Source organism: Cryptomeria japonica, chromosome 2, assembly GCF_030272615.1.
Source record: "Cryptomeria japonica chromosome 2, Sugi_1.0, whole genome shotgun sequence".
NCBI lineage: Eukaryota > Viridiplantae > Streptophyta > Pinopsida > Cupressales > Cupressaceae > Cryptomeria > Cryptomeria japonica.
Window position 1 is genome coordinate 642,041,036 of NC_081406.1, and position 20,989 is coordinate 642,062,024.

At 36.3% G+C, this 20,989-nt stretch overlaps 1 protein-coding gene across 2 annotated transcripts in view; it reads left to right on the forward strand.

The window, feature by feature from the left end:
• LOC131055068 (isoprenylcysteine alpha-carbonyl methylesterase ICME) overlaps positions 1 to 20,989 on the forward strand; it is a 92,656-nt gene that overhangs the window by 41,050 nt on the left and 30,617 nt on the right. Inside the window, exons 8-10 of one of the 2 annotated variants that reach the window (XM_057989708.2) lie at positions 4,562 to 4,627; positions 4,841 to 4,984; positions 14,412 to 14,502. In XM_057989708.2, coding sequence (XP_057845691.2) covers positions 4,562 to 4,627; positions 4,841 to 4,984; positions 14,412 to 14,502 — 301 coding nt within the window. The remainder of the gene's footprint in view (positions 1 to 4,561; positions 4,628 to 4,840; positions 4,985 to 14,411; positions 14,503 to 20,989) is intronic. The other variant, XM_057989715.2, reaches the window with a different exon arrangement.

The window sequence follows — 20,989 nt, forward strand, 5'->3', positions numbered from 1 at the left end:
GCGAGGTCAGAGCTTGTGAATCCTATACCTACTTGCATCATCCGCCAGGGAAGAACTACAAGTTAGTCAACGATACTTTCACGATGAATATCACAAGGACGCTGCAAGGAGGGATTCACAACAGATTATCTCAAGATGCCCAGGAGTTCATCAAGAGGTACGGTGCTTGGTTCATTCAGTTTCCCAAGTTCATTTACATTAGAGTGCATGGATGTCCTTTACCTCCATACATGTTGCCGAGGTACCCGACAGACAGAATTGTGTTACTTGAAGTAACAAGGCAGTTGGCAGCATATGTGAAGGCATTCAGACACAGACATCAGAATGGAGTCTAGGTACCTATTATTTTGGGTAATTCAGTTGAGGTATGTCCTAATGTCTTAGCCATGGATGACGCAGAGAAGGAGTTAGCCTTGTATTCTTTTTCATCTTTTGCTTGGAGGAATAGTTTTGATCCACATGGACATTTAGAGGAGACGGTCGGTAGAAGATTTAAACATGAGCACCAAATTGAAGATTTTATGATGAACCTCTTAGATGATCTCGAAGTGAAACGAAGGATACATTCTAGATTGCCTTTGGATTTCATCAGGAAATGCAGGATTTACAGAGTGGCCGACCAAGCTCAGGACAATGGCAGGCACATCCAGTCTTCATATGATAGAGAAAGCAAAACAATAAGTTTGAATTGGAATGAGCCCGAGGCCGTGGATTTAGATGATTTGATGGCACCAGTCTTGTCTTGTACTCGCAGATGGGTAGACGTTCAGCATCAGAAGTTGAGAGAACAAGACATAGCTATGTCTTTTACTTTGGAAGAAAAACTAGCCGAAGGTGGAGCAAGTGTTAGTGAAGGCAATCCTAATCCTAGGAATTCAGGTGAAGGTAACCTTCGATGTGCCAGTGAGGGCAATCTCCATTCGAGAGGTTCGAAGAGAAAGGAAAGATCGGAAAAGAAAGAGTCTTCCAAGAAAAAGCAAGGTGCCAACAAAGATCAAGCACCAGGTACTTCTTCCAGACCAGAGAATAGAACAGTTCGAGTGGAAGAGTCCATGGAGTCGATGGTACAGAATGACAGACAGGAGGAAGGACAGGCACAACATGTTTCGTTAGATGGATCTCTCCAAGACTATGATTTAGAAGAAGATAATGAAGTAACATCTCCTCCCAGACAAGAAGAAATAGTACATAAAGAAATTCAAGTTCAAGAGACAAGATCGAATATCCCAGATTGGTTGAAGGAAAGATTGACCAAGGTGATCGTAATTGAGGACGAGGACAATGCAATTGACTTAGAGAGCCTTGTTGGACGTTCACATGTGATAACAGAGAAGAAGAAGGCTACAAAGATGTCCAAGATGATTCGAGATGAGATTGGATCTAGAAAACTGCAGATAGCTACACCGGCAGCAGATAAATATGAGGGTGAGATCCTAGCAGAGGATTATGATATACAGACTTTTGAGTTAGGACCATCCACAGCAGAGCAGACTTTAGATGATGCCACCGACACATTTGAGGCATTGAAGGACAAGTTTAGAGAAGAAGTAGAAAAGAATAGAAAGCTTGAGAAAGAGGTCGGTGCATGGAGGACATATTTTAGTCACATCAATGAACCTTTGGGACGTCAGGATCCAGTTAGATCACCAGTGCAAGCATTGCCCCTTAAATCGATCAATGAAGTAGAAAGATTCAGGAACCTGGTCCAGCGTACATGTAGTTGGATGGATAGATCTCATACAATGGCTATAGAATTTGTTACAAGGATGTCGAAGATCATTCATCAGGCTATCCAAGTTCTTGAGATAGTCCACAGATTGATGGCAACAATAGCTGCATTTGCCCATACCAAGGACGTTGTCATCCCTGTCTTGAAAGTAATAAGACACACATCCAGAAGAATTTTAACGTAGGAGAGGATCTTAGAAGGTGATTCTCACAGTTTGTTTCAGTGGTCAACCTTATTCCATATAAAGAGTGTTCTCTTCGAGGACATCAGTGTTAGATGTGGTCAAGTTGAGGAGGTGATCAATCCGATCCAGGACAGAGTATTTGAGGTACTTCGTACCATTCTTGGCAGAAGGATCGAGGTCGAGACAGATGTGGATATACAAGAATTTGAGGATAGAATCAAGATCATCTTTCGCAAGGACGCAGATATTACAGATGAGCAGTATGATCAGATGTATGCCACCATGCTCCTGATTGATAGAACAAAGGAACTTGAACCTACTTGGGACGCAGCTCTTCTAGATGCATTCGATCAGGTCATCCACTTAGAAGAGAGTATCAAGAATCTTCCCGAGATTCCAATCACAGAAATCGAAGGAATCGTAACAAAATTCATTGCATATGCTAAGAAAGAGAATTGGAAAGGGAATAAGATTCTAGATGAAAGGTTGTTACAGATGACATGACATCTTATTTCTCATTGGTTGATACCTCCTAGATTTTTGTGCCAAATTTAATATTTGGCTATGTATTTAATATTGTTCAGTAAAAAGGAGGTCATTTGTAACAAACCCTAATTAGGGTTTAGGTGTCATGATCTTGTCCGTTGATTTACTTTCAATCTGGACCTTTCATTGTAACTGGGGATGCTATTTATACCCCCATTTTTCATTTCATTTGGTAATAGTTAATAGTCGAATAGTCAGATAAGAGTGAAATAGAGAGATTAAAGTTAGAAGCAATTCTTATTTTGTAGCAAGATTGAGTCTTGAAGAGAGAAACTCAAGCAATTGTTGTATATGATGACTTGGAAATCAATAAAATATTGAAGTTATGGTGTTTTGTTGCAAATTTCTTAAGTTATCTTCATGGTTGTTGGATGTACTTGAATCACGCTCAATCAAAGTAGTTTGTTAATTTGAAAGACTAAGTGTGAGATTTGATATTTGGTAAGATTCGCAATCCAAACCACTAGCTTCTTGCTGATTGTAGGAAAGCCTTGCGTGGTCGACTGGAGAACATTTTGAGTCTTTAACCTTCAAGCATTGTCGTATCTAGGATATGTACCTTCGTAGTAGTGTCCCTGGTCTTTGATGCATTGAACATCATTATTACCTTAGAAGATCGCACTAATTTCGATTGAGTTGTTATCTTATGGCAAAATTGAAGTTGGTTGAGTCTTGCCAAATCTCATTCATGCTAAGTCGTTCATAGGGTTAGGCTAGATTAGACCTCTTAAACCCTATCTTTTGTTTTTTTTTGAAAGTTCCTTTAGTTTAGTAAAATCTTCGAGCTTTGAATACGTAAGACCCCTTGGAGGAAACAGCAAATCACATCATACCACTAAAAAGCTTGTCCACACGTGGAGACCCCACTAAAAGAACCTTGGAGTCCATCTAACTGATCCTTTTTGCAGATCTTCAGCAGTTAGAGACTATTTTCTCAAGAGAGGATAAGATGCCTAATGGTATTTTATTCTGTGTATGATTGTGTATAAAATACACGTCAACAGGTATCTTATTGTTTTAGTGTTGGTTACATTTTTGGCCCTAGGAGTTTCCCTTTAATTCTCTTAGTTTCTATTGCAAGATACTAATTTGGCTATTTGTAGATAGGAATATAATATATTTTTTGGGTTTTATGGCATTGATCCTTCATACTTGGATTCTCAATTAATGGCCTAGGGCTGCTCTTACAGAATTCAGCGATGTAGGTATTGATCCTATTATTTTTAATGTAGATAAAGTTTACAGGATTTAATGAAGATGTTGACCTTATCCTAATTCAAGAGTAGTACAGACAGTTCTTACGCAATTAAATTCATGATAGTCCTATACTCATTTTCATACCGTGCATAGCTTCTAGGCAAAACATTGTGTTAGTAAGTGAAGTGATGCGGCAATTTCTTACTTTTTATTGTGAGATTTAAGTAGATAATGACAACAACTACTATTAATTAGGTTGCATCATTCGGAAATTCCTTTCTATGAAAACAATGCTAATCTCAAGAGGCAAGAGCCATAGAACTATATGATTATGTTGCACAATTTGCAACCTAACATGCAGGGGTTGGCATTCACATTTTCTGGAATTTGGGAGCTGCAACAATATTCAGATGCTGTCAACAACACTTCAGAATCTAGCTATTAATAATCTGGTTAATTGGAAAAACATTACCCCTTTACCAAGGAGAATAATATTGGTGAAACAGACAATCTTCAATCTGGCAACATAGCAGACCTTATTGCAGAATCCATCTATTAATAAGCCTGTCATTGCTAGCAATAACTTATAAAGTTAGATGCAATTGTGTTCTTTACTTCCTGTGTCTCCCTTATACAGATCATATGCAATTTTGAAGAAAAATGTTATAGTAAGTTGTCCTTTCATCCAAAAAGAAATCATTTATTCAATATACAAACTGAGGACTGTATGGATGCATTGTCTTGTTTATAATTGCTTGAGTTTATTCTTGTTAATGAACTGCCAGTTGGTGCATCTGAAACTCAATAACCCTTTCATCTGATATGCCATGCTGATTTTATGATTAACTTAGATACAGTTGATTTATAGTCTGCCTGATCTGTCTTTTGTGTTTTCCAAACTACAGATACAATCTACTTCATCTAGTGGATCATTTTCATAAACGAGGCCTATATCGTTCTATTTTTCTGAGGCAAGCAATTTCCTAATCTTTTTTTATATGAATAACAACTTATGTATTATAATTTATACGTTATAGTAATAAGTTTATTGGGCCATTCATATGTCACATCTGATTACAAAAGCACATGTTTACAACCCTAGTCTATTTTTGTTTGAATTAGATTTAATGCCGACTATAGCATCAATTTGTTGTAACAAAGCTGAATATAGGTGTCTTTTACAGTGTAATGGAAGGGGAAGACTCTTTGGCTCACTTTTCTCCAGAAATATTGGTACAAAATCCATCTTATAGGGATGCAGTTTCTCTTCTGCCCCCCTTTTATCTATTGCATGGCACAGGAGATTACTCTATTCCATCAGAGGCCAGGTAAGCTTCATTACAACAATAAAGAAAGTATTTTAGTGTGTCATTGAGCCTTTCTTGACCACGACTAAGAATTTGTCTGCTTAAAATAAAGCATTCAAAAACCGGGTTTAGAAAAGATTTCCATGTCATATTAAAAACTTTAGTGTAAATATAATTCTGTAAAGAATCATAATGAGGAGAACTTATTTTGGAAAAGGAAAGTACAGAATAAATTTTTGCAAATTCTGTCAATTGAAAGAGGGACATATATAAAGCTAAAAAGTTTAAGAAGTCAATAAAAGAGTAAAGGGGTATTCCAAAGGAATACCCATATATTAGTGTCCTTTAAAATATTTTTGCAAACTCTTTTGCACTGAATGATTTGAAATCCTTAGGCCATGAGTTGCAAATTCATAATCGCAGGGTTAATAAAATTGATGATCCACTGCAATTTGGTGGGGATTAGATTTCCCAGTGGTTTTCAGAGTTGACAAATTGTAAAGACCACCACGATGTAAATAAAATGTAGTATCTAAACAATACTGATATTTACTAATGCAGCTATCACAACCAAGCAATTTTCTTTAATAAATTGTTTGGAAAACAGTAAAGGGCAATTAAATATGCATTAAGATTACACTGAAACATTGCACATAACCAAACTCATTTGTTTTAAGATCAATTTGTCTATTTCCATCACAAGAAATCTTCTATTCTGAAAAAGGCATCAAAATTGTGTTTTTCAGATTTTGGTTTGACAAAGGTGTGAAGCAAATATTTTTAAAATACACGCTCCTGTGACAGCCACGCTTTTGCTGTTAATTCATGGGGATGAATCCAGTGGTTTGTTTGGAAGGAGAAAACATTAAATCCATAGATCAAATGTTGAACTTGATATCATCAAAGGCCCCTTTGCCACATAGTACTAAAATTTTTGGTTCTTTCTAATGATCTAAAGAATTGAAAATAAAAGTCATATTATTGATTCCTTTTAGAAAACTGCGACATAGATGAATTGGTCAGTGCAATTGAGTGGAAACAACCTAGAAAATTAAACACCCACTTCATGCTTTTCAAAATCTATTCATTTGTGTCTACAAACCTCAATAACTCAAACCATGAAACTTGGATGCATGTTCAGGTTGAAATTCCATGAGTATAAGAAGAGGTTGTTTTAGCATCTAGTTTAAAATTGATGGTGTCTTGGTTAACTACTTTTAAAAGTTGCTTTCACCCATAACCTTCCTACTACAGCTACCCAACCAGGCTTCAGTCTAGCAACTTAGGTAAGGAAGAGCAGGAAACTCCAACATGAGCCTAAATGAACACAAAATATGGGAAGTGATTCTTAGAATATGTATGTTGAATACTCAGCAGTCCTTAGCATGAGAAACTTTTTATGCAAGTCGTTGCCCAGTGCACTAAGTTCTTTTTCTATCTTTCTGTTATTTTTGGAACACAACCTCCCACATGGTTTTAATTACGTGGATCAATTTGGTGCTAATCAAAATTTGCCTCCTTTCCTTCGGTTGCTGCATGACACTGATCTCGTGGCGCTTGAATTTTCTCTTCGTCTGGGCAAAGTCCAAGCATTTCCAACCATTAGTGGACTTATTCTATGCTGATCACTCTGTTTTAGGTATTGGCTGAGTTCGTCCTCCTTGATCCTTGGCTTCACTCTAGTTTGGCCCTCCATTTCTGCATCTTGGTTACTTCTGCTCAAGACAGTTTCTTGCCATGTAATAACTGGGAATTGAGACAATAGCTTTTCCCTTGGTAAGTTCAATCTGTGCTTGATATTTTTCTCATATATCTTTTTGTTAGCACTCTCAGCAAATTTGAGCAAAGTCCCTTCCAGGGTTTCCTAGGAAGGAATTGTGAAGTTCTGCACAAGTCTTTTGATTTTCCAATATTGAGATCCATAACTCATTTATTTTCTTGGTTGTAGTAAAGTGCTGGATTTCAACTGAATGGATTTATATTCACTTCTTTGATTTTTTGTTGGAGTGACTTCTTGCTCGTGATCAATAACTTGGGTTATTCCAGCTTTTTCTGCAGCCTATCCTCTCTTGTGATGACTGCCATCTTTACTCACATCGTTTACATCATTTTGCATTCCTACCATTCCCTAGAAAGGTTGTGTGTTTAGCAAGCCCTTCTCCTCCCTTGATAACAACACTTTTTATACACTTGGCTTAGGAAGAACTTTGGATTTCTAAGTTGCCAAAGTTTGGGAAACAAAGACCTTCAGAATTTCCAACCTTTCCAATTCTTCACCTATGGTCTTACTTTCCACGTGCCGTGCATTGTTCAATATGTCAATTTTTTTCTCTGAGGCAACAATGATGTCCCTTGTGCACTCACCTGCTCTTTGCATGTTTTCATCCAGGATTGCTGTATCAATCTCTGCTCTGGTGACAATATCACTCACTAACTTTAGATGGGATTCTGGGTATTGCTGACAGGAATAGTGCTGGTCCACTGGTTGATGCTTCTCTTGCATGTCGTTTCATTCTTTTTATATCCTTTGACAATTTGGCCCTTTAAATGTTGGTTGTCTCTTTTGCATCTTTCAAGGCTCTTAGGCTCTTCATTGCCTGCTCATTCTATTCCCTCAACGGCGAAGTTGTAGGAAAAAAATGATTTAGCTCAGTCCAACTTATGTAGGGTAGGTGGCATTTTCCTCCTCACCCACCATCAGCATCTTCATTTTGTCTTCCTTCGGTGCTACATCTCTGTGTGCAACTCTCCATTTACCCAAACTCTCCTTTTTGGCTCTTCCCGTGCTCTCTTATAACCTCTTGCATAGAGAAGTAATGGCACTTTTCCGATGTTCTGGAAATTCATTCTTTCAAGTTTCAAACACTGTCTTCCCATTTTGTTGCACCACACTCTACCCATCATCTCTTGTGCTTTTCTCTCCATCCTTTCATCTCTTCGATTCTATCAACATTTTTTCTTTTTGCTATTGCTATCAACATTTTTTCTTTTTGCTATTGCTATCAAAGTTTCATACTTGGTCACAAGACCTTAATCATCTCTTTATAGATAGAATTTTTAGAGGCCTAGTCATCTTCCATCCTAGAGCTAGTAGACCATCTTGATTAATGTGGTCTGTTGTTCTTTTGTTTTGGCATTTCCCTTTAGATTGATCTCTGGCATGTCATACACTCTAGATGCTGTAGTTCCTTGTTAACTCTTAAATCTCTATGTCTCTACCATGCTGTCTTCTGCTTGGTGCTCACTATTTTGTCACCACTTTTCTTCCTCTGCTCAGAGGTGTATTGTCATTTGTGCTTTCTTTCTTTCTTGTGAATTTCCTCCTTGGCATAGCCTATGCCTTGGCCAGAACTTTGACTCCCTTTTCTTCTGTAGCATTATTTCAAACTTAGTCCCCAAGGCTTCATGTCACTCTTCTTTGGTGCCAGTTGTCACCATGCTTTTGTTGATACACTCCTTGATACTGTAGGAAGAGGCTCTTGGTATGTTGTAGACATGACATGTGGCAAGTAAATGACTGTTTGACAATTGAGCATGCGATGTTCTCTCCGTGTACTTGGGGTTGCCACTTTTATCCTTGGACACCACTAGTATGTACTTTAGTTATTGCATATTCTCTCTACACAATCATTTTTGCTGCGTGATCCTTATAGGCAGCACAATTTTGTCTCTTTTTAACTTCAGTGGCTTTGCCGGTTACTGGCTATTCTATTCACTGCCCCATCTCAATGATCTGCACTTCCATTTGCATTATTTTGCAGGCTTATGCTCAAGGGCTTTTGAATCTTTCCATTGATCTCCATTTGCAAGACAGTTTCCATTGCTTCCCTCTGTGTCCTAATGCTTTGGTGCTTAATAGTAATGACTATGGTATAAACAAACAGTTCCTTATGCTGCTTCATAATCACCTTGGGCAGTGGCTTTGCCAAAAGGTCTAGAAACTTTGCACTATGCTGTTTGACTGTCCATGTGGCTCTTTGCTTAATATTCTTTAGCAGAGTGACATATCACCACTGCATTTTTGGATACTAGAGCTAATTCACAAATATGCAATTTTAAATGCATTGTGTCATGTCCCCACTCTAGCTCAGTCTAGCAGAGACATGTGAGTCAGCTTATTATGGGGTCTTGTAGGCTGACAGGGTTGGACAGAGACCCGGTTTGGTTATTTAGTGTTGGAGACTTGGTGTTCTAGCAGTTATTGATCAGTTGGGAGACATTCCTTGTTTTTAGGAGGCAGTTCCTACTTTTTAGGAGGTTTGATCATGCCCAAGGTTGGGTCTCCATGAGATGCCTCTTTGGGTTCAGTTTCAGAGAGATTGGGCTTGTTTCCTAAATTTTAGGAGCATCCCTAGATTTTAGGGATGAGACTACCAGTGAATCCTTGATTTCCGACTTAAGTCACAGACAGGTGACAGGATGATTTTAGGGTTTGTAATGTCAGTTGGGCATTTTGTGGCTATTTGGGTTATATTTTTAATATTTCCTAAGTTAGCGTTTAATAATTAAATAAGGCTAAGTTGTTAGCCATTTTGGAGTAATAAGGGGATTTTTGGCCTCATCTGGATGCGCATCCTATTGTGTGATAGCTCGTTGGAAAGATCTTGAAATTCTTTAAATCTTTCTCTTTGGTCTCAGGGCAATTCAGTGAGCGGATTTCTGTCTATGGGGAAAAAGGTCATTTTCTAGTAACACGACCACTTTAAAATAAGAAATTATAACATTTCCACTAGACCACGCCACTTGGAGACAATTAGGGTTCGATTTACAATTGAGAGGGGTTATAAGGGGATAGGAGCTTCATTCTATGATTATCTTTTGCATATTTGACAACTTGTATGAATTTGCTCTGGAGAGCGATTTCTAGACTGGGACGCAAACCCCAGGATTAGGATTGGCTGGGACGTAGCCCTCAGCAATCTTTGGCACTGGACTTATAAGGCATTTTGCGTGGTGATTAAGGACAGAGGCATCAATTCTCAGTAGGGTTTCAGCGTAGCCTACCATCTTTCCAGTGGAGACGTGGTTCATTGCAGCTGGAGGAATGCCATTTGCAGCAAATACACCACGTGGTGTATAGGGTATTGCTTGTATTCACTTCCAGTGTATGTGGGGTTGGAGAACATTCTTCATCTTCCAGTTTGACTTCGAATTTGTATGAGAGCTTGGGAAATACATTGGATTCATTGTTTGGCTTTGTAATTCAGACAAATCTGCCTGGTACGATTTGCAATAATTCTGACTTTTGCTGTATACCTCATTTATTTCAGTATTGCTTCATATTTGCTGTTATCTATTCCTTCCTATGCTATAAAACAATCAAAAACACAAAAACAAACAACCCTTTCTGCACTTCTGTCTAGTTCTGTAAGAAAAACTTAAATAAACAGGAAAACAAAATTAAAAATAAAAAATTACAGCAGGTTAACAGCAAAGATCTATCCGGGATCTTTCACATTGTGATCAGTGCAAGTCCCTTATGGATTGAACTTTTGGTACTATGAGAGGTTGTTTTGAAAATGTTGCTGCAAGTTTTGTCACCTTCTTGAAGGATGCCATGATTCTTTTGGATTGCTATATGATTTTCCACCTGTTCACTTGAATCTTTGCATCCTCATATCCCTTATACTCTGAGTATTGGAAACTTGTGCACCCACTAGTGGCATGTAATACTTTTTGATTCAGATATTATTCAACCATCCTGACTGCTTTTATCATCTTCATCTTTTTCTCTCTTAAATGATCCGTGAAAAATCCCTTTCTTGTGCACCAATGGTGTAGCCTTCTTGAAGTCACATTCCACCTTGAGTTCCTTCTCCAAAAAGCATGTGAGAGGTGGCACTATTACCAAGGGTTCTAACTCTGGCTATGTTTTTGAGTAGACTTTTTGAAGAGTTTCAACCTGGTTGATTGCTGTCCTAATCTTCTAATGATCAAAATTATTCTCTTAACATTGCATCAATTACACGATAGCTGAAACATTAAATTACAAAGGCGTAAAAAAATACACAAATAATTACACTTTCAAATCAGTTTTTCATTAGCTTCAAAAAATTACAAGGATACCTCTAAAAATTGTTCGTCAAATAGTTTCACGGAATTTATCACTATATTTAATTCTTCTATCTTGTGATCTTTATACTATTTATAATATTAAAAAAGATCCTTATCTCTTGCAAAAAATGAGTTGGAAGATAAGTCTAAACCATTAATGTATACCTACACTTTATTAGATTTAATTAGTTAAATAAAAGACTTTCCCTTTTTAACATGATTTAATTAGTTAAATAAAAGATTTTCCCTTTTTAACTAAAAGTGAAATGCAAAATAGAATAGTTTGATCTACTTCCAGCACATTCACATTGAACCTGTTTGGAAGTTCCTAGCTGAGCTAAAAACTCAACACTCCCTCTTAGTGGTGAAGGAATTCTGCACCAATTCAAGTTTGTCTTTGAAAGCTTCAAACTTCTCTTTTGTTAAGGGCTCACGCAAAATACCAACTATCTGTTGATTTGTGGAAATATACTAGAGCTTAACTGCTTTCTTCTATATATATATAGTCTTATTTTTCTAGGGATGTTGCTGTTCCCCCCACAAAAAAATACAGTAGTTATTAGAATATTTAATTATATTTTAGTCACCTATATTTAGTTCCTTGTTTATTGGTCATTTAGCTTTTTAGTTAATTAGCTTTTAAGCCTTATTTAGCATTTAGCTTTTCAGTAGTTCACTTTAAACGACTTGTTCTTAATTTAGAACGTCATCTTGTAATCTCTATATATATACGCTTGTATATTGTTGAATAGATCATCCGATTATTGAATCATTCATTCAATTTATTTTTCATGGTATCAGAGCGGGTCGATGGGATTCTTTTAAGTTTGGCGAATTTTTTAATAAAAATTCATGGTCTTATTTCTGGAATATTTTTCAGATTTTTTTTATTGTTTTACTTTTTTTATAAAAAAACGATTTTGCTTTTTTGAAGGCTTTTTGAGGGTTTCGAGGGTTTGTGGTTCGTGGACGAATTTATTTGTGCTGGGCAGCAGTTCATGTTTTTTTTAGAGTTCTGGAGATTTTCGGGCCTGCAACTTGGAGTTTTTTTTTGCAGATTGAAAATTTTCCTAGGGTTTCTGCAATTATATTTTAGTCACCTATATTTAGTTCCTTGTTTACTGGTCATTTAGCTTTTTAGTTAATTAACTTTTAAGCTTTATTTAGCATTTAGCTTTTCAATAGTTCACTTTAAACGACTTGTTCTTAATTTAGAATGTCGCCTTGTAATCTCTATATATATACGCTTGTATATTGTTGAATAGATCATCTGATTATTGAATCATTCATTCAATTTATTTTTCAGTAGTGGCATATTGTACTCACATCCTATACCCAATTCGGTTACTCGGATGGAAGGACTTTTGGTTGTTGGTGATCCTTGGGCTGCTGTGGGGTTGATCAACAACTCTAACAAATTTTAACTCTTGGTGTTCTTTCCTCCAAGTGCTCCTGAAAGGTCTATGACTCTATTGGCTAGGTTGAGCACTAAACCTTTGATCCTTCGCTTCCTAGCCTTTAGGAGGACTTGTTACTTGCATTCCTTGTCCTCCTCAATGTCTCTTAGCAATCCAGACTTTGTCTACCCAAGAAGCTAGCTTTCAACACTCTTTCTCATGCCTCTATGTATTGCTTCATTTTCGTCAACCTAGCATCTCCTGACCTCTCACTGCCTTCTTGCTGCTCTCTCTTCTTGCCACTTCACCCTTTGATTTGCTCATCATCTTTCCCTCTTCTTTCGCATCACCTCAGAACAAACACCTTAGCCAGCCATCACATTGTATGCAATACCTGTTAACCATCAACTCCTTATCGAAGAAGGGGTTCTCTGTAATAGATAGCCGGTAGCCCTACTTGTCAGTTGGCTGTGCCTTTGCCTTCTTTGGGCATGAACATATCACCACTGTGAACTGCAGCAGCTAGCCACAAAAGGATCCTTGCTAGAATTCATCAACTGTGTGTGTATGTTTCATCTTCTGTTGAGTAAGAATATAATTCATGCTAAGAAAATACATGTTGTCAACTCTTTGAAGTTTAAAATTAACATCTCATTCTAGGGGAAATCTACTCAATAGGCATTGAAATGAACCTAATAAATAGGTAAATATCTCTGCAATAATATGTAAATCATCAACATAAATTCATTTTCCTATTCAGTAAGGTTTATAATGATGCCTATGAAGTACTATCATGAATGATAATAATAGATTTCGCACTTTGCAAAATATTCAGAAATAATTTAACAAAGAGTCAACTCTTATCATTTTCAAAGAGAATAGATTCATACTTGTGACTACTTGGACACTCAGATAGAGTATTGCGACGAAGATGACTAGTACTCATGTTCTAGTCATTCTATCATCATGAAAAACTATAAAAATAACAATATTTTTGGTGACATGGAAATAGGCATAATCCCTTTTCCATGCTTAAGCTCCCAAAATGGGCTTCTCCAGTGCATACCTTGTGTCGTGATTTTTTTTAATTCTTCACTTGCTTCATTTTTCATTTCTTGCATGCTGATTCCATTTTCAGTATTTATATTGGTCATACAAAATTGAATGTGTGTACGAGGGGGTAACAGAAATAGATAAGATTAGCTACAGGAGTGCAGGCATGAATTTTTACATGTGCACACTAAAGTTTTGAATCGAAATTGTAGCTGGCAGCCATAGATGTAAGAAACATCAATTTTCCACCTTATGCATGTTGGTTTCAGTACCAAATTTTGTTCGATCATCACATAAAGAAATCAGAATCCATGCTAATGAAATAGACATTGGTAAAGGTAGGCTAATTACAGGTTATGTAAATGTTAACTAATTAATATAATTACACAAAAGTTTACAGCAACATTCCTTAAATGTTTTTTAATACATTATTTCATGTTTCATTATGAGGGACTTGGTTGCTTTATGTGGATCTCAAGAATAACTGTGATGCATCATTTGCTCTACATAAAATTCTCATTCAAAATTTCTTTAATTCCATCAATATATGATTTTGTATGTCTTTATGCTCCAAACTTTATGATTGCCATGTCTTTATACAGAGAACACATGGGGCTTGAAACCACATTGAGATTCATTCAATGAAGTTTTTAACATAATGGCCTGTCAATCTAAGAAAGAAAAGGAGTAACTCTAAAACACATGTACTTGGCCACCATAAGGCCTAGCTACAATTAAATTTCCTTTGTGATATATCAAAATAAGTATCTAAGGATTGTATAGTTTTCAGACAATGAATAGATTCAGATCGTATAGTTCTACTTTGACATGTTCAAGTATTTTATTTGCTGCATAGTTTTGATCTCTGATTGAGTGGCATGGCTTTCATATTTAATAGTATGGATGATTGTGACCATCGCCATCTTTTTAATAATTTTGTGCAGCACAAAATTTTCTGATGTTCTTCAGTCGGTAGGAGCTCAAGCTGAGGTAAAACTATACAAAGATAAGACTCACACTGATTTGTTTTTGCAGGTGAGTTTGTCTGACTGTTGTTTTTATATTTATTGTCATATACAGTTGCTGATTTTTCTATCTTTAAATTTGTAGTGTGATTTATAATGTTATAATGACTCTGCAAGATGAAGCTTTTAGTGGCTTTTCTTGGTCTGTTGCAATTCTATTGGAAAAATGCTACTCAAACTTTCAATCTATCTTTCTTGCCTTTGCTTTTAACTGTATCTTAGTCCTTGATATAGTACAGATTGTTTGATTCAAGGTTCCTAATTACTGCTACTGCTAGTGATATAGTGTATCATTGTTATTTCTTTCATTTCTTTTAGTTTTCAGTTGCATAATTTCTTAGCTTCTCCATAGTCTTGCGTGTTTCTCAATCACCACGTCTACCTTATTTCCTTGTTTGTTGTTACTCATTTTAGTTTATAAAACTGTGGCAAGCTTGTGATATTTCAGTATGTTAGACTTTGCACCATTTCTTTATTTTTGATATTTTTCTTTGTACTTCTACAGGATAAATTGATAGTTTTTAGCTTGAGAAACAAAAAATTGAATTTAATTAACCGTTTAAATTTTTAATTTAACTAATCTCTCTTAATTGTAATCTTTAATTTAATGAGAAGATTAATTTGGGTTTACTTTCTCTATATCTTCATGGGAGACCTGAATTTGATCATTATAGCTAAGGCTTGGATAGAGAGTATGCCACCTTGTATCAGAATACCAGATTACCAAGAATTTGTCATAATTGGTTTGCTTGATACAGTGTTGAATCTTGGATTCATGTATTGGTTTTTTTTAGTGTTTTAAGCATTTTGATGACTAAATGGGACTTAACCTCACTATTACTGCCAATACATCAATTTGGAGGCAGACTTGATACCAAGGATGGATGTTTCCATTTAAATCATGCTGGTAGTCATGAACCTGAGATCGACCAAGTATATTATAATGACCTTATTCTTATCATCCTGAAGAAAACTTCCTGCTTCCCTTGTTCTGGGATTTCCTTTTCAAGAGTCATGAAAGTTGGGTTTGATGAATGCCATGTTGGAAGATTCCATCTAGTTATTCACGACCCTCTTTTTGTAATGGTACTTGGTCTGAAGGCCTATAATTGGTAGGTAGTTGCCAATGTTGCCTAATAACGTCTTTATTTAGGGACCATGATTTAGTGCTCACTAGTCTGATAGTTCAATAGCTTCTGGGAAACTCCCCAGTGGATTTAATCATGCAATGTGAGGAATACTGACAGTCAGATTCAAGAGTTCTTTTAGGCTTTGGTTTGATGTCACCAAAACTATGAATGGGAAAAGTTAGCAAGGGTGCCAAAAATATTAATTAAAAAATGAAGCATTTTCAATACAAAATGTTAAAATGCTTAAATTGTGAAAATTTGTGCCTGTCAAATGCTCATAATTTATTAATGCTAATGAGTGTTTAGGGTTTGTACTGATAAAGCCAAAATTATGAATGGAAAATATTAGCAAGGGTGCCAAAAATATTGATCCGAAAAATAAAGGATTTTAGTCCAAAATGTTAAATTGTGAGACTGTCAAATACTCAATTTATTAGTTTCATGAATTCTTCTTCAAAATTACAGTTCGGCTAGATGTTTTAAACCCCCTCCCCTACAAAAAAACAATTGGCTCCTTATGGGAAAAGGTGATAATTTCAGTAATATTTCATCAGAAAAATATTGGGAAAGTGAGTATTGGTTGTTGAAATCATAAAATCATCAATTGATAACCTTGGTACACTAGTTTGGATAAACATTGTTAAGGCAGAATCCAAACATTGTTAAGGCAGATCCAAGCATGATCTGGAAGTAAAATGATGTCTCTGTCAATTGAGAAAAGTCCTGTCAGATTACTTGTGAGTTGTAAGGAAGAGATTCATATAAAGATATGGGAACATTACTCCCATAGAGCTTTTTCTGGAATTTATACAAAATCCTTTTTTTTTGTGTTATGCCTGTCAACATCTGATTTTGTATTCTCAGTGAAATAATGTTGCAATTTTTGGCGATGCCTTGGTGGTCCACAGCTTATTCCAAATCGATTACATGGGAGAACCTCACTCAACTATTAGTAAATGGATTTTGTGATGAAAAGAACTCAATAACTACCTTAATAGTGCACTCATAACCACTTAAAATGAACATCAACTCAACAAAGATAAGTACATAGCAAGAAAAGTATTTGGGGTCCTGGGAGGAAGCCTAGTGGATAACTCTCTAGATGAGGTTGTAAATGAAGTAATGTGCGCATGTGGAAGCTTTGTGAGAATTGTAGTTCAAAGAGAAGTATATAGATTAGTAGAACTGAAACAGTAAATGTGTTCTATTTATAATACTATATGTTTATCTTTTTCATGACATATCCTTGAGGAAGCTGTATGACATCTTTTAATTTGATTGCTGATATCCACCTATCTGTGAAGCTATTGTTTCAAATATATATATATATATATATATATATATTACATGCCATGGATGCTAAGAGTTGTTATGGAATTGAACCATTTTGATGTGCGACTCATCATCTTTTGATTTTAGTGCGTGATGTGTTGGCAGATGACCTAGCATAATGTGAGCCTTAGCGGTGCTACCTGGATCACTATGGTGACTTCATTGCTTAATTTTCAGTGTGTAATGTTTGCGATAGGGTGCTGATGAGTCATGTGAGTCAGCTTTTGTGGTTTGGCTTAGAGGTGTGTTTGACCTTGTTGAAGCACAATGAATACTGTAAAAGTTTTGGTGGAAGTATCGTTACTATTTAGTTTGATCGCATGAAGTGCTTTGTTCCATTGTTTGAGTGTTTGTGGCATTTGCAGAGATAGACGGATGATCCTAGTGTTACCATGAACATTTGGAAAGTTCTTTGATGTACTAGACCATGGAAGTGTTATCGTAGTCACCACAAGCTATGACAATGGCATGGTGTTACCACAGGAAATAGTGGTGGTAGATACTCCTGAAGGACCTACTCCTAATAGTGGTGGTGTTGCCCAGCTTGTAAAGCAAAAGTTTTGATTACATTAAGTATAGGAAGTAGATGTGAAACTTTGGGACTTTTTGCTATTTCTTTGTGAACCATTTGGCTTGTCGTGCGAGTTGACTGGCTTTGATGACTTTGTACCTAAGCATAGCGTTGGTGACCTGAGTTGTTAGTTCAAAATCCCTAAAAGCAAGTCATTTTTTGAGTTCCAAGGGTGTCAAACTTAGGGCAAAAACTTACAACCTTATGATCAAGCATAGCAACTTAGGACCAATGATTGATGTGGGCAGGACATCCTTCACTTATTGTTTTGTTATGCCAAGGGTGGTTTCCCTTAGATGGTTGTCATGATGTACCTATATACTGGTTTGATTATGAAAGTTTAAGCATCTTCATTTTGAATAGACAAAGTCTTACCATGGGAAGTGTTTAAATATATGGATGAAACAACCCCTGTTATTGTTATGAACTCTTAATGCATGGAAGGTGGAAATAACTGAAACAACACAAATTGAAAGTACATAATTGTTTTGTTTGTTTTAATGTGTTGAGATGATGGAATATGGAGCAAACAATAGATTGTTGCCTGTATCCACCTGGGCGCGAAGTTATTGAATTTACTTAAATGATACAACTATAGAAATCAGAGGTGATATATTAAGGAAGGTCCTATAGAAGACTATATCGATCAGAATATGCAAGTAAACCAAGGTCTACCCATATTTTTAGATAGACATATGGAATTGTGGACTATTAGATGAGTAATACTTGGTAATCCCCGAGTACCATGAACATTTCCTTAATAATTTTGAAAAGATACTTCACAATAGTATTGTGAAGATTTTACAATCTTCTCGTTGATTAACTAATCATAAGTACATCTACAAATGAACACACTACACTTGGAGACACTCAAGCAAGGTTAAATCTACACTTAATACTTGTTCTTTAGAGGTTACAAGAAATTCGTTACAAAATTTGAGTAAACCCACATCAATATAACACCAAAAGTTCGATAATCGGACTAGAAACTGAAACCCTAGAGCTTCCTATAAATATTTTCTCTTTTGTTGGTTTTGTTACTGCCTTATCTTTGTGTTTTGCAATTTTTCAATCCTCCTAAAATGAAGACACCCCCTTCCCCCCCTTCATTCCTCCCCTTCATTAATAGCTCAAAAAAGATCATGGGAATATGCAACAAATTTGATTGCTCTTTGATTGGTACGTTGCAAAGGACGACCATCCTTCCTAGGGTTTTCCTTCAATCATGCCTGAAAATGTGCACCCAATTTTCCTTGTAGTACCTACAAGCATGGAAAAATGTTCTTATGGGACATATGAATATCCTCTAGATTTATGTTTGTTTGGCCCTTCAAGTGCAAGAATAGTTTTGTAGATAAAGGGGCCCCTATTATATTCATGGCATTTGCAATGTATAAAGGGGCTACAATACCTACCTAAGCATCATTATCTATTTTAAAACTTACCAAATGATTCATTTTTAACATGGTGGAAAGTTTTCAATTTCTTTGAACCTTGTTAGATGTTCAATGGGTTGAAGAACCTTCGACATATCTTTTTCCTTTGACTTGTTGCAACCTTGCTCTAAATTTGAACTAGTTCAGAGATTTATGGAGTGCATGAACCTTGGAACTCTTTGACATTCTCCCTTTGTTGATGATTTGAGCACTTTTTGAACCATTTCAGAGAGTTCAAGGGCACCAGAACTCATCAACATCAATAGTTGTTTCCTTCCTTGATTAGGTGATGTCAACAAGCATTAGGGCATGAGGAAAGAAAGTAAAAAGGAATATGGGAGCATTGAGGACCAATAAAGAAAATCATCGAGGGTCAAATCTTGGGAGAAAAGGTGGTCCTAGAAATTGGATGAAGGGAAACTTGCATGTGTTGGGGGTTGGAATGGACTAAGGATTCATGAGGTTTGAGGGGAAGCTTCAGAGAATTGATTGTGGGAAGAATCAAAATGCTGGGTGTGGGATGGAATTGGCATCAAGAACTGGGTGCCAAGGTCTATAGTTGACCTCCCCCAAGGGGGAAGATAGGGATTTGGAAATGTAGGTGATCACAAACCAAGTGAAAATATTAGTAGAAAGGCTTTGCATTTGTCGGACTTTTTTCCTTTGTGACAAACTATGTCACACTTTTGTATAGTTCATGAACTTGTGAACTATGCGACTTTGAGAACTTGACAACTTCCTTTCTCTTTTTTTCTTTCTCATTATATCTTTACTTTGCACATTCCTTAACTTGGCAAAGTGCATTGCATTATTGCAACTATGAAATCTATAACCATTGTCGCAATTTTTCAAGGGTTACAAATTGTGCAAACCATACGACATCAAGAACCTTGTCACTTTTTTGCTGTTCATTATGTGTTCTTTCCTCTTTCTTTGTTCATTAACTCACATTTTTTTGGGACTTGGCAAACTATATCGCAACTTTGCAAAGTTTGTGAATGCAAAATTTGTGACATGAAGAACCTTGTTTCTTCTTCACTTCTTTTGTTGCATTATTGCAAAGTTTGCGAACTTGTGAAACTTACGACATAACTTGTCTTCCTTGTTGGGGATTTGGGGAGTTCATGAACCTGCGAACTTCCTAACCACTTGGACTTGAACACTTAGGAATACACTCATACTAAGACAAATTTTGATTTTGATGTTTGGGTGAATAATTTGATCAAAGAGACAACAGAAGGCCCATGGAAGATCTCTTAGATCAAATATAAGTGGCGGGCCATAATAGGGAAAAGGAAACAAAGGGGCAAAAACCATTATTTCCATTTCTTGCACTTCAAGGGGTTTACAGATATGAGAACCACCTCATAGAACAATTTTATGTTAACATGGTTTCTAGAATTTCATTATTCTTTGCCACTATAGGTTGTGTATCGATTGTAGTGAAATAGGGAAAGCTTTATATGCATTGTTGTGTGGGAATATTTTCTTTGGAGTTCGTGTGACATATGTTGAGCATGAAATCTTTTAAAAATTCAATATCCCTTATTGTCCATTGATACATCTATGCTACAACATATATGTTTTATATATAATTGTGACTATAAATGTATGGATGTTCAAGAAGTACATCACAAACATCAATTGGCAGTATTTCTCAAACTAACTCCTTTAAAAGATGAACAAAATATGAAAAATGACATTGGAGAGTGATGCATATACCTTGGGCGTTGTAGGAGTTGGACCATCACAAATTTGTAAGGTTGTATGAGGCATAGTTGGCAAATTCAATCACTTGATGGTTGCCGCATAAATGAGGTTATTCTTGTTACCGCAATTGATTAGAAAGTCCAATGGTTGCCCTTACAACCACAATAGAATAGCTGCTATGCTTTATCATTTGGTGCTATTGGGGTTACTTATGTAGTGTTGACTATACCAATGTGATATGTGTCAATGTTGTTGGAATCCAATAACACTTAGAGGGGCGGGGTGAATCAGTGTTATACCAGAATGATTAATTTTAAT